The following is a 12,938-nucleotide window of genomic DNA, read 5'->3' as shown; positions in this document are numbered from 1 at the left end:
CAATTTTCATATCAATATTCCTTATTTTCATTGAGTTATCTGTCGTTAAAAATTTTGAGCTGAATAAAATTCGCCAGATTTATTAACAAGTCCGTAGATTCTACAAACTATAATCAAAATTTGCAAGCCCCGCCCAACAGATCATGACACAATCAAATCTCTCTTTTTGTTTATGATCGTTAGGCCTAGGCTTACTTTTACTCTCCTGGCTGGCCTGTCTTAGGTCCCTGCTCTTGTATCTCTCTCTCGGTCTTACTGATATAGCTTGGGAAATTGTGTCATTTCCTTCCATTGCAACAGGTGTTTTCAGACACGAGTATATGACTTCATTAATATAGGGCCGCATGTGTAGACTGTTTTGTTTACATTTGTGTAATGAATGGGCATTTGCCGTGATTTTACGGTAACATGTTTGCGCCATAAGTGCAACAGAAATTAAATTTCTTTCGATTGCGACAGCTTTTCTCCATTAAACCGACCTGGTCAGAGTGCATTTAGAATAAGATACATATAATCTACTTTGGAAGTTTGTTTTCTGAAATTAATCAGCAAACACATATTGAGACTTTAATGAAGTTATTTCAATTCACTATATCCATCCACACATTTTGTGTAACCCTTGCAGACTGGTGTATATGCTGTGTTCCCAATCAATTGTCAGCATTATTTTGCTAACTTCTGCTGGCTCAAAGCAAATCAGAGTAGGATTTTCATGGTCGTCCGAGACGACTAGAAATTACGTCGGACTACCAAATCTTTCAAAATGTTGTGTGCTTGGTAGTCCTTCGGACGAGCAATAAAAATGAAGGCGTTGAAGAATTATTGAGTCTAATTATATTTCATTAAAAAAGAAAGTCAGTTCAATTAAATAGTTTCTGAATAACACCCAAACCATACATAAATTATTTAAAAACATGCGCGATATATTTACTTTACAACATCGTTAGCAAAAATCTGTACACTAATAAAGTCGCCTAACGTTAGTTTCTAATTATGTACCCAGAAAACAAATGAGACTTGTGGCTAAATGTCAGTGCAATTCATTTTGAACGGTGTTGTAACAACAGTCGATCAGACACTGACAGTCTATAGGCCGAATGAAAATGCATTGCTGGACAATGGGGAAATCTAGCCTATACCGCTGAATTTGTGACGCGAAGATAAGTGTATAGCAAATAGCCTAACCACCTCGTCTGTTACGGATCTCACGTAACTACAAAAACACAACCAATTATATTTTGCGAAGTTGACATTTTCTACAAGAACATGGAAATAATGTTAAGCATTAGTTAATCATGCCGTGTGGCCTAAAACATATTTTATTACAAGGTTTACTTTCATAAAGATGACCATAGCTTGATATCTTGGCTGCGTGTATCAACTGTGCCTCGTGTATCATGGGGAATACTCTATGAAACGTTTCTTGGAAACGTGCCAAAAATGTTAACAAACAGGTGTTAGGGGATGAGCGCGCAGTTGTTTGGCAAGATATATGGGAAAATTCTGAGCACATATACAGTATCCTACCGTAGTATTTAAGTTAGGTTAAACCGTACTGCAGTTGTAATCTGATGTACGTTTAGTGCGCGCTATTCATTGTTAGGCATTCTAGAAACGGGGCTTTGCCGAACGTTTTTTGTTTCATAATATCGGAGGTTCTGTAAGTTAAACTTTTTAAAGATTGTAAAACAGATTAAATCTCTTTTCATTTTATAACAAAATACAGCTACTCTAACTTGTCATTTAAAAATTTTCATCTGCTTTGTGACAATTTAAATTCAAAAAGTTGTCAGTATTTTGCATCCTCAACGGCGAATTTTTTTATCGCCAGACATGCAAAAAATTCCTTTTCCTTTTCCGGGGTCTTCGCCCCACCAGGGCCCTAGGGTGGTCCCCTGGACCCCACGCCTTTATACTCGGCGTTTTCTCGCGATATTCGCGAACGTTTAAACGTTTAAACGAACGAAAAATCGGCCGTTTAAACGTTTAGGTCTTTAAACGAAAACTCACAGCCCTATTGTGCATTGAGTATAAACTTATTGCGAATGCAAGAAAACGATGCGGGGATTTCCAGCAGACAAAGTTTTCTTTGCGTGATTACTGAATCAGTTGAAGGGAATCCCGCACCTTAGAGGGAACACTACACTGAAGTCAAATTAATACGAATTAAAATAATTAAATTAATTTAAAAAAATGTGGAATGGCAATATTGTTCAAAACATTTCCTGCAAGGCTCATTTATTACAGCAACCTTCCCGCGCTGGGCCGTGGGTGTCCGTGTGACGCCGTCGTATACCCTGAAGTGTGCGAACTAGCCATTGACATATTGCCTTGTGAGTGGGTTGGGGACACATCATTACTTGTTATATTGTGACTAAAATTGCGAGCACGCTCTCTGAACATTTTTCTTTTGTTTCTGAAACTTTTCTTCTGAAATCTTGCTTTTTACAGATGAACTTTTTTTTTCCTTCGTGTTTTTTTTATTATTTTTCGTCCCGTTTTTTTTTTCTCTATGGTTTTCCCCGATTTTTTTACTCCAGCCACATTTCCCACGAGCATCGCTGATATCCTGCGGACCTGGTTCGGAAGGTTTGCAAGGTTTTCCGGCCCCATAATCTGGGTCCCCGGATACACCGTGCAAACACTATTTGAAAACAGTACACAATAACATGGTTATATGCTTAACTAATAAAGCTTTGGTTGACACAATCAGATTGAGCACCAAAATGTATTATTTTGTATTATTTGTGTTCATTTTCAATTTTGGTGGAAAATTTGGAAGGACTACCAAGGTTTTTGCAGGACTACCAAATCTTTTGAAAATCTTTGAAACTGGTAGTCCTTCTCAACCTTCTCATATTCCTGAAAATCCAACACTGCAAAAGTGCATGTAAATATTTGACTGAAGTTCACTGAATTATTTTGAAAGCATATTGGTAATGTACTTTTTACTTGTTAGAATACCGTAATTTAACGGTTAAGGTGACTAGTGCACAGAATTTTGTGTACAACACTCAAAATTGTTTATGGTAACCATAATTCCATCGTTGGATATCAACGACCATGTAATTATTTACCTACCTAAAAAGGTAGAGTGACCAATGATGTAATTTAACTGTTTCATTCATAGCGCAGCTAATTATTGACAAAAACAGTATGGTTCACTGTTGATTTTCCATGATAAGTTATTTTTTCATCTGAAACAGATATAATGATACCTTCCTAAATTTACCTGTCAGAATCGAGTAGAGTGACGGACATTCGGACTTGACATATTTGTCTTGTTTGCTTTTGCACAATGTAGGAAATGATCCAAGAAGAGAACGAGAAATCGTTCTATGGTGATGAGGATTCAGAGGAGGAGGAAGCAGATGAAGCTAAGGAGGATGGAGAGCCTGCAAGGAAGCCATATCTGATGGATCAAGATCATCGTCTCTTGTTAAGGAGTGCAAAACCTCTTCTGCAAAGTAGAAATGCTGCTGTGAGTACATTAGTATAATCTAGGTCAGTGTGTAGAGGTAGTTGGGAAAGCCTTGGTTATGGCAATCAGCAAAAATAATCTTGAAAAAGAAATAGTGACAGACATGGACTAATAATGGCAAAATTCAGCTGAGTATACAGACGGAGACAGAAAAACGTGAGAATGCACAAAAGTAGCAGAATCACCAGCATTGAGTGAAAAGTACCTGTCCAGCTAAATGTATATTGCCATACCCATATTACATTAACAATCATATTTACTCATTGTGTTTTGTGATAAAATAATTCATGGAGGGAATTCAAGTGCACATTAGGAAATGGAATAAAACAGTAGATAAGTTAAATGTTTAAATTCTATTGTAGACTGAACATTTGAACTGCCGTATTGGGTTCAGGCTTTATTTGTTTCCAATTTTACGTTCCTCAAACGGCTTCTGTTCATCCCTACAGCATGGAAGGGAAGAAAATGATTTCATGATTATTACTGAGTATGTTGCAATACACATGTATCTCCTCTCATTTGTTTCAAGGTTGTTATGGCTGTAGGGCAGTTATATCATCACATAGCTCCCAGGAATGAGGTTGGGTTGGTTGCTAAGGCCATGGTACGTCTCTTGAGAAGTCACAGGTATGTTGGAGAAGGTAGTAATGAATAATAGCAGGCAAGTTGTGTTTGCAAAGTATCATCTTTGGTTTAAGATGAAGCACAAGATATTTCATTAGTTTGTTGCAAATCAGAAAATGTGTTACTTTGTGTGACAAGACATGTTAGCATTTAGTATAAACCTACAACTCTTTCATAGCCAGACATTCCTAAGTCTGTCTTGATTTGTATATTTCCAACCCTGGACTGAAGTAGATAGGTAGTATAAGAGTCTGACAGAAAAGCAGAGCAAACTCAAGCTGTGAAAAGTGGCTTCTCCAAGCAGAACTGACAGCACAGACAGCTATGAAACAGCATCAGCACATTGATAGTTCTAATCCACCCAAGATATGAGACAAAATTGTAAATATGTAAGTGCTGAAATTCAGGAAACAGGCACTTGCTTACAATGGAAAATAGTAAAGTTGGATAGTAAAAATGGTCTTTGGTTCAAGAATTGTTTAGCTATTGTGTCTGAAGTTGTTACTTTATTAAAATTTACAAGTTTGTCTTTATCATTTTCAGGGAAGTCCAGTGGGTTGTTCTGAGCAACGTGGCAACTATGAGTGCAAAAAGACGAGGCATGTTCGAGCCCTTCTTGAAGAGCTTCTTTGTTCGGAATAACGATCCCACTCACATTCGACTCTTGAAGCTTGAAATTTTGACAAATATTGCCAGCGAGACTAGTATATCAACCATACTCAAAGAATTCCAGGTATGTCAGAAGGTGGAGTATATCAGAGATTGAAGAAATGTTGAAGATTTCCTTTTTAAAGTCATGTAAAAACTTACTATTTATGTTTTTCCTTTAATGTATGTTTCAAAACAAGTACCTATCTTTTTTTTCTTTTTTGACAGACTTACGTGACCAGCTCTGATAAAGAATTTGTAGCTGCCACCATCCAGGCTATTGGTAGATGCGCCAGTAATATCAGTGAAGTCAGAGAGTCCTGCATGAATGGTCTGATGGGACTGATGTCTAATAGGGATGGTAAGTCTGTTCCCAAGTCCTCATTCTGGTGGGGTCTATTTTTTTCATAAGGACAATAATACTGTACTAAGAGAAAATAATATTTGTCATGTTCCTGTGTTGTCAGTGTGATGGTACTGCTGTTTAATATGGACATTAACTCTGTACCAAGAAACAATATGTAATGGTAGCCATGTTCTAGTGTAAGCTGGGAATGATTTCTAACAGGAATAGGGAGAAGTGTAAATAATGATGAGACCAAAATAACATTTGAGACCATGATTCATAGATATGGAGGATTGAGAAATCAATAGTCTCATCAGATAGCCACAATATATCTTTCCACCTATACTGAAAGGAAACTGAATTATTACTATAAATTGACTGTCAGACCTTTGATTTTATATTGACCCTTAGAATAACGAAGATTCTCATGACAATGAAACCAGTAATGCCCCCTACCACTCCCCAAAATTCTGCAGGATACTTAGGCACCACACAATGAAGGGCCTTAATTCTATGCTTAAAGAGGAGTGTACAGATTGCAGCATATAGTGTGTTGTTTGATTCTCCAACCTCCATACCCAAAGTAAACAGGTATTGCTTCCTCTTCACCCCCACCACTTCCCTCCCACTCACAACATTCAGCATAAAAGTACAGCATAATGGCAATCTACAATCGTCGACGAAAATAGATGGGACACCCCACTCCCCGTATCAATGTTGCAGTTTCTGAGCACTTTTGGCTACAACATTGAACGGGGGAAGGGGGTGCGCTTAAACCAATATCGCTCGTTGCTGCTCATACTGTCCCATCATTTTTGTCGAGGATTGTAGGCCAAGACTTGTTTGTATCAGTTAGGATGTTATTATGTTGCCACACTCCCACCAAAAGTGTGGCACTCCCTCATCCCCCTTCACTTTACTATTTGGTGATCAGTTGCAAAAATTCACGAAGAAAGTACCAATGTTCAGACTGGTAGTGAGTCCGTCATTTCATTCTAGCATAGTGACCTGTACTCTTACTTAACCCTGATGAATTTGTAGTCCTACTCTGGCATTTTGGAATTTCTAATATAGATACTAGAGCTAGGTTATGTATACATACTCACACTTAGTCCTTTCTAGGTTAGAACTGGTACTCATAGGAAGGGGAATCTTGTGTGTACTTGTACTCATTCTGTTGTACTCAGCTGCTCACATGTAATAAACAATGACTTGTTTTACTTCTAACTACAGAGGCTGTAGTAGCAGAGAGTGTAGTTGTTATCCGAAAGCTTCTTCAAATGAACCCCTCCGAGCATAAGGAGATTATCAGACATATGGCTAAATTGGCAGACGCCATCACGGTAAGGGACAAAAACAGTGACATCACTATTTTTTAATCTTATTGACAAACCATTGCCAGTGAAAAGTATCATAGGTGTCTTGAAAATAGAGAGCAGGAAAAAGAAAGGAGAGTATTCGTAGATCCTGAAATATAGGTTTTGTTTTGTTGTATGTCAAGAACCTTTTAATGTTTATCAGATGAAAGTTGACACTCTCATTTTGAAGCTTGTATGTCTGAGCCGTTTGGAATTTACAAGATAATTGGAGTTTTATTTACAAGATAATTTGAAGTTTATTCACAGAGTAAAGGAGAAGCTTATCAATTAAAATATGCTAGACTACTTAGACTAACACACATACCATAAAGTCAGTGTTTCAGTTGGATTTCCAAAAGTAGTTTAATGATCACTGGATTATCCTTACTGATAAAAGTAGCAGCTCATGAAGTTAATCGGCTGGACTGTTTAGTCACACAGATCATGAGGTCAGTGTTTCAGTTGGATTTCCAAATGTAATTAAATGATTACTAGATTATCCTCACTAATTTCCGGACTGTAGCTCATGAAGATGTGACGATATGTAACAATGTTCTGATGTTTTGTCATCCTCATCAAAGGAATACATTCAGTCACTGCAATAATGTTTGTTCACCACCTAATGCATATTCATGTTTTTCTACCTCAGGTGCCTATGGCCAGGGCTAGTATTCTATGGCTAATCGGCGAATATTCTGACCAGGTGCCAAAGATTGCTCCTGACGTCCTACGAAAAATGGCAAAGAACTTCGTCGGAGAGGAGGACATTGTTAAGTTGCAGATAGTCAACTTAGCTGCCAAGCTGTTTCTGACCAACCCAAAGCAGGTGCGATCATAATTTGGCCCTTTCATTTCACCTCAAAATTTACTTCTTGAACAGCACCTGCTTGCTGTAAAATCATTTTTCTCTAGGCTATGATTACTAGTTCCTGTGACAGGCATATGTCATGTAGATTTAGAAAATTCCAAAGTCTGTACTTGTCAATTGATAAATTTCAACTTTAACAGTGAAACATGAAAAAAATGCACCCATCTTATGAGGTAAAATCTCCAAAGGATTGGGCAAATTCCATCTGTTTGTTTTGACTTTCGCCAATATTTGTTATAGTCACGTTCTCTTTCAGCCTTGGTTATCAATAAAAACATCAAAATTTATTCTTTTCTTTTTGCAGACCAAGTTACTTATACAGTATGTCCTAAACCTGGCCAAATATGACCAAAATTACGATATCCGGGACCGTTCACGCTTCTTGCGCCATCTGCTGCTGCCTGGCGAGAAAGGGGGGGCCCTGACCAAACATGCTAAGAAGATTATTCTTTCTGCTAAACCAGCTCCTGTCATCCAGTCTGTCTTCAAAGGTATGTATAGATATTTTATAAATGTGATATGTATTATGGGTCTGTCTGAATTAATTATAATTAATAAACATTAATTTAATATTCAGAAAATTACAGTATTTCTTTGCTTATTGGGAGAAATGATTGTTTTATGTTAATATACAGCTATCAGTATGTTATCCTTGAGCATCTGTTATTCATCTTAGCAGAACTTGCAGACATTATCAGAACTGTTTAACGATTTCTGCTCTCTATAACGTGGAAGATTGCAGCATACAACACAATATACCATCCTCTATTAGTGATGTGTTTCGCTAGCTTATTGTGAATTTGTCAGATTTAACACAATTTCCCACCTCTGATGTGCTATGTTAGTATGTTGTGGAAGTTTCTAAAATTTGAAATTACCTTTAGAGTACTACGAACAGCAAGCCAATTTGCCCCATATTCAATACATTAGTTGTGTGTTATAATCTGTTTAAATGTTTTGAAAAGCTTTTTTCATTTCCAAGATATCCACATTTGAAGTTTTGATAAAACTGGGAACTCATTAAATATGTGCCAACTATGACGTGGAGTGTTGAGCTCATCAAAATTTCTTATTAAGCCCTTAATAAGTTTACCCCTAACTACAAGCCGACATATATCATTTGAATAATGTGATGTTCCTCTTTTCAGAGAAGACAAATGTTTCAAAAGATGGTCTTAGGCTGCAAACCTGTGTTCAGTGTCCTTAAAATGAAGGCGTTGAAAACAAAGAGATAACATAACAGAAAAGTAGGCAGTCACTCACTATACATCATCAATGTGCATAATTAGCTAATGTTTATTCATAAATAAAACAAGAATTAAGAAAAGAATTGTAAAATGATCTTTGATGGATTATGATGCCTATTAGAGTGATTAGGGCAATGCTGTTCTTGGGTGTTCATAGACTGTAAACATGCTACAACTACATTTTTTGTGTATCAGTGAGCAGACCATTCAAGTTAAACGACTTGCATGTCACAAGTACGGTAAAGTTATTTGTCATTTCTTATTCCTAGATCGAGACCAATTCCAGCTGGGTTCTCTCTCTCATATTATCAATGCAAGGGCCACCGGTTATTTGGAACTTCCAGACTTCCCAGAGGTAGCCCCGGATCCTGCCGTCCGAGTAGTCGAGGTAAGTTCACTGCTACTTGGTATAGTTGTAATCTTTTCTGGATTCTAGAGTGGCTTAAAACATTGTAGCAGTAAGTAAGCTGAGACTTTCGTTCAATGCATATACCATACTGTTGCTAGTTTCCCATCTAAATGGGATGTTTCAGTATGTTTCTGAAAAGTTTCTGCAAGGTGGACACCACACAGTGATGTGAATTTTGAATTACTTTTGAATCTTTTTGGTCACTGTGGAGTGAGTAACATCATCCTGGCAGTTTAGTTAAAAATACCATCGTTTTGCCTTTACACTGTATACCTCATTTACCCATCAAAGAAAAGAAAATACTGACAAATAACTTGCATCTTGATTCCGCCTCCAGGGTAAACTGATATCGTACCTTCTTTTATTCATTGAGAATTAAACAACAAGACTCTTCGATGAAAATATTACCTTTTCATCAATATTTTTTGTGATGTCATGACACTGCTCAAATGACCATCAAATGTTTCTGTTCCTGGATTGAGAAAGGGTCTACTTGGCAAATCACTTACCTTCAAACAAACCCTACTCGATCAATCAATCAATTAAATGTCAGTGGGTCAGTATGTTCCAAAGTTCAGGAGCTGCAGCACTTGGAGGTGTCTAAGTCTACTTGATGCTGAGTGCAGCCAGTTGTGTGAAATACATTTCTTTCTGGCATATATTTACTGCCGCTATATTATCCCTTAATGTTTTAAGGTTATAACACACTTTCATGTCACCCTCGATTCACATGTCTAAACTTAAAAAGAATAACAATGTAAAGCCTATCATGAAGCTGGAACTACAAGAAAACGATGGTGCATCCTCTCAATTGATGGTGCATCCTCTCAATTGATGGTGCAGCCTCTCAATTGATGGTGCATCCTCTTAATTGATGGTGCATCCTCTCAATTGATGGTGCAGCCTCTCAATTAATGGTGCAGCCTCTCAATTGATGGTGCAGCCTTTCCTAAGTACTCATCATAGGTACTCATCATTGATGTTGCATTTTCTCTGAAATTATGTTGTTCTGAAAACTGCTGTGTGGGTCATTTTCATGAGAAGCACTTTATGATTTACGAATGCAAGTATCTTGTATATCACAGGAAGAACTACCTTGGGCTAAAGAGAAAGCTGCAGCTAAGAAGAAGGCAAAAAAACCAAAGTCTTTTTATTCAAGTTCTGAAGACGAAGAGGATGAAGAAGACGAGGATGAGGCAAGCTCAGGTAGAAAGAAAATTTGGGTTTTGAGAAAAGTTCATTACAGATGAAGTTTGTAACAAATCCCAGTAGCCAAAGATTAAGTATTGAATTGCATTTGTTTCTGGCAGATTTACTGCTGAAAGGTTTATTATAATCATTGTAAATTACATTGAAGTTGAAGTAAACAGCTGATTAAAACTAGCTGGATCTAGGCCAAATAGTTTGATGAAAGGATTTTCTGGTGGCTGAAGTTAACTGCTGAGCAAAATTGATAAAAGTTCTGAATCTTTAACCGAACACCACAACCTCGTAGCATTTCGTAACCTGAAGATATTAAATTTGGGGGGGGGGTGGCAGAATGGATGTCATCAGGGCACTACAGTTGGAAATGTCGTTGCTTTGCTTTATAATTTGTCCATCATTTATTCACAGAAGAAAAGAATATTTGTGCAAGAAAAAGATGCATTTTGATAAAATTCTAAGAACTTTGACAACCAAACAAACATTCCAAATGTATCAGGTTTGAAGGATAAATCAAAAAGAAGATTATAATAGCCTAAGTAGAGCTTGTGAAGAGCATTTGTCCAGATGACATCACAGACCCCTACTGTGATCCAACGTCCTGGAGTAATTGAAGCTTTAGCCAGACATTCAATCAACCATATTTAAAGTTAGGTGGAAGATCTTGAGATTGGGTTTTCAACTAGCAGTGTGGAATATTTCTCTCTCCAATATACGTGTCATATTATTTGTCACCAGAAAGTCCATTTAAGTATGGTAACTGGATCCAGAAGTGAGTATCTTATGCTCTAGAAAAGAAAAGAAAATGATTCCCCCCCCCCAAAAAAAAAAAAAAAAATTTGTATATTGGACTTTGTAAAGGAACTGCAAATGAGACATGAGTCTGTGTATGTTCAACAATTACTGCCTGCAGGATGTAGTAATTTTGCCCATTGTGTTATGTAATACCAGATAAATTACTCCCATAAAAAAGAGCTCCAAACACTTGAATATCACTGTCAGGAAGAACTTTTCTGTTTTTTTATGATATATCTTATCATATCTGAAAGTATATTATGTAAGTGACATCCATGTTCTTTAACAATGCTATTTATAGAAGAGAGTGAGAGCGGCTCAGAGTCAGAAAGCAGGAGCGATGAAGGAACGGAGGAAGAAGACGAGGCTGAGGAGGATGACGATGGCAAGGCCAGCAGCAGCAGCAGCAGCCAGGCAGAATCCTCTCGTGACGAGTTGGAAACAGAGGATTCAGAGAGCAGTTCGGAGGTTTCCTCGTCTTCAGAGGAGTCTGAAAGTGATAGTGAGGAAGAGAAACCAAAGGTTTGTTGAAAAGTAAACAACAAAATTGATTTTTGGTTCCTTGCTTTAGCAAAAGGAACCTAGGTAGTCAGGTTGGCGTGTGTGTGTATGTGTGTGCGTCTGTGAGTGCGCCTGTGACACTTGTTTGGGTACACTGTACTCAACAAGGGAAAGTTGGACTTAAAAAGTTTAGGGCAGATTTCACATCATCGAGGGGAACATTTTTGATAAAAACCATCAGGTCATCCAAGGTCATTCAAAGTTGCTTATGTACAAGAAACTGCCAACTTATGCTAATTTTTGCAACAACTTCTAGTCACGAAGTCTGACATGGCTGCTAAATTGGAATAAGTTGTGAATCTAGTAGGGGCACGTTTTCCAACATAACAGTTATGTTGTTTGTTTGTTTTGACTAGAAGTGATAATGCCAGTTTATAAACCTTTGGGAAATTTTTGAAAAAGAAATTGTATGGCAGGACATTTAAGAGGCAAATTTCAAGTTCATAAGAAATTTGAAAGGTTGAATGTAACTTAAAATATATTTAATTTGTGGTAGGACACTTTTTGGTTCCTTGCTTTAGCAAAAGGAACCTATGCAGTCAGGTTGGCGTGTGTGTGTGTGTATATGTGTGTGCGTCTGTGACACTTGCTTGGGTACGCTCTATCTCAATAAGGGAATGTTGGATTGAGGGCAAACTTGGACTATAGATCCCCCAAATGGAGAAGGTGTGCCCTATTGTTTTTGGTGCCCACAAAGGTCAGTTATGGTCCAAAAACCGAAAATATTAAAACTGCAATAACTCCCAGTACCAATGTGCGACAAGATTGATATTTTGGGACAAGTTGTGAACTGGTTAGGGGAGCATTTTCAAACTTAACGGTCATGTGATCCGAGGTCACCAAAGGTCAATTAATGATAAAAAACTAGTATTTTTGCGATAACTTGAGAACAAATTGTCCGTTACCGTTGGGAGTTGCCTCAATGCAATCCAATTGTCGACCCGCATCTGGGTGACCCTTGACCTCAATTTGACCTCTGGTGACCTTTTTAGTGTTTTAGGGATTTTTACAGTTTTGATGCTATTTTCAGATGTCAAAGGTACCTTCTGATCATAAATGTCAATGGATTGAACCCCGTGTGACCTTCGTGTGTGAAGTTATATGAGGTCAAAGTTAATTTTCAGACATTTAATGCAATAACTCCCAGTTCCAAGGTGTGACAAGGTTGTTATTTTTGGAGTAGTTGCAAATGGTATAGGGGAATATTTTCAAACTTAACGGTCATGTGATACAAGGTCACCAAAGGTCAATTAATGATAAAAAACTAGTATTTTTGCGACAACTTGAGAACAAATTGTCCGGTAGGGTTGGGAGTTGCTTCAATGTAATCCAATTGTCGACCCGCATCTGGGTGACCCTTGACCTCAATTTGACCTCTGGTGACCTTTTCGTGTTTTG

General features: G+C 37.6%; 1 protein-coding gene across 2 annotated transcripts in view; it reads left to right on the top strand.

Moving 5' to 3' along the window:
• The window catches only part of LOC139979183 (AP-3 complex subunit beta-2-like), a 59,700-nt gene that overhangs the window by 38,429 nt on the left and 8,333 nt on the right, over window positions 1-12,938 (top strand). For both annotated transcript variants that reach the window (XM_071989918.1, XM_071989919.1), the window contains exons 9-18: window positions 3,305-3,481; window positions 4,011-4,108; window positions 4,649-4,838; window positions 4,982-5,114; window positions 6,333-6,442; window positions 7,107-7,283; window positions 7,630-7,816; window positions 8,842-8,960; window positions 10,067-10,187; window positions 11,281-11,501. In XM_071989918.1, the coding sequence (XP_071846019.1) occupies window positions 3,305-3,481; window positions 4,011-4,108; window positions 4,649-4,838; window positions 4,982-5,114; window positions 6,333-6,442; window positions 7,107-7,283; window positions 7,630-7,816; window positions 8,842-8,960; window positions 10,067-10,187; window positions 11,281-11,501 (1,533 nt within the window). The remainder of the gene's footprint in view (window positions 1-3,304; window positions 3,482-4,010; window positions 4,109-4,648; window positions 4,839-4,981; window positions 5,115-6,332; window positions 6,443-7,106; window positions 7,284-7,629; window positions 7,817-8,841; window positions 8,961-10,066; window positions 10,188-11,280; window positions 11,502-12,938) is intronic.

This window comes from Apostichopus japonicus, chromosome 13 (assembly GCF_037975245.1).
Source record: "Apostichopus japonicus isolate 1M-3 chromosome 13, ASM3797524v1, whole genome shotgun sequence".
Taxonomy (NCBI): Eukaryota; Metazoa; Echinodermata; class Holothuroidea; order Aspidochirotida; family Stichopodidae; genus Apostichopus; species Apostichopus japonicus.
Note: the sequence above shows the minus strand (reverse complement) of the source record. Positions and strands in the feature narration are given on the sequence as shown.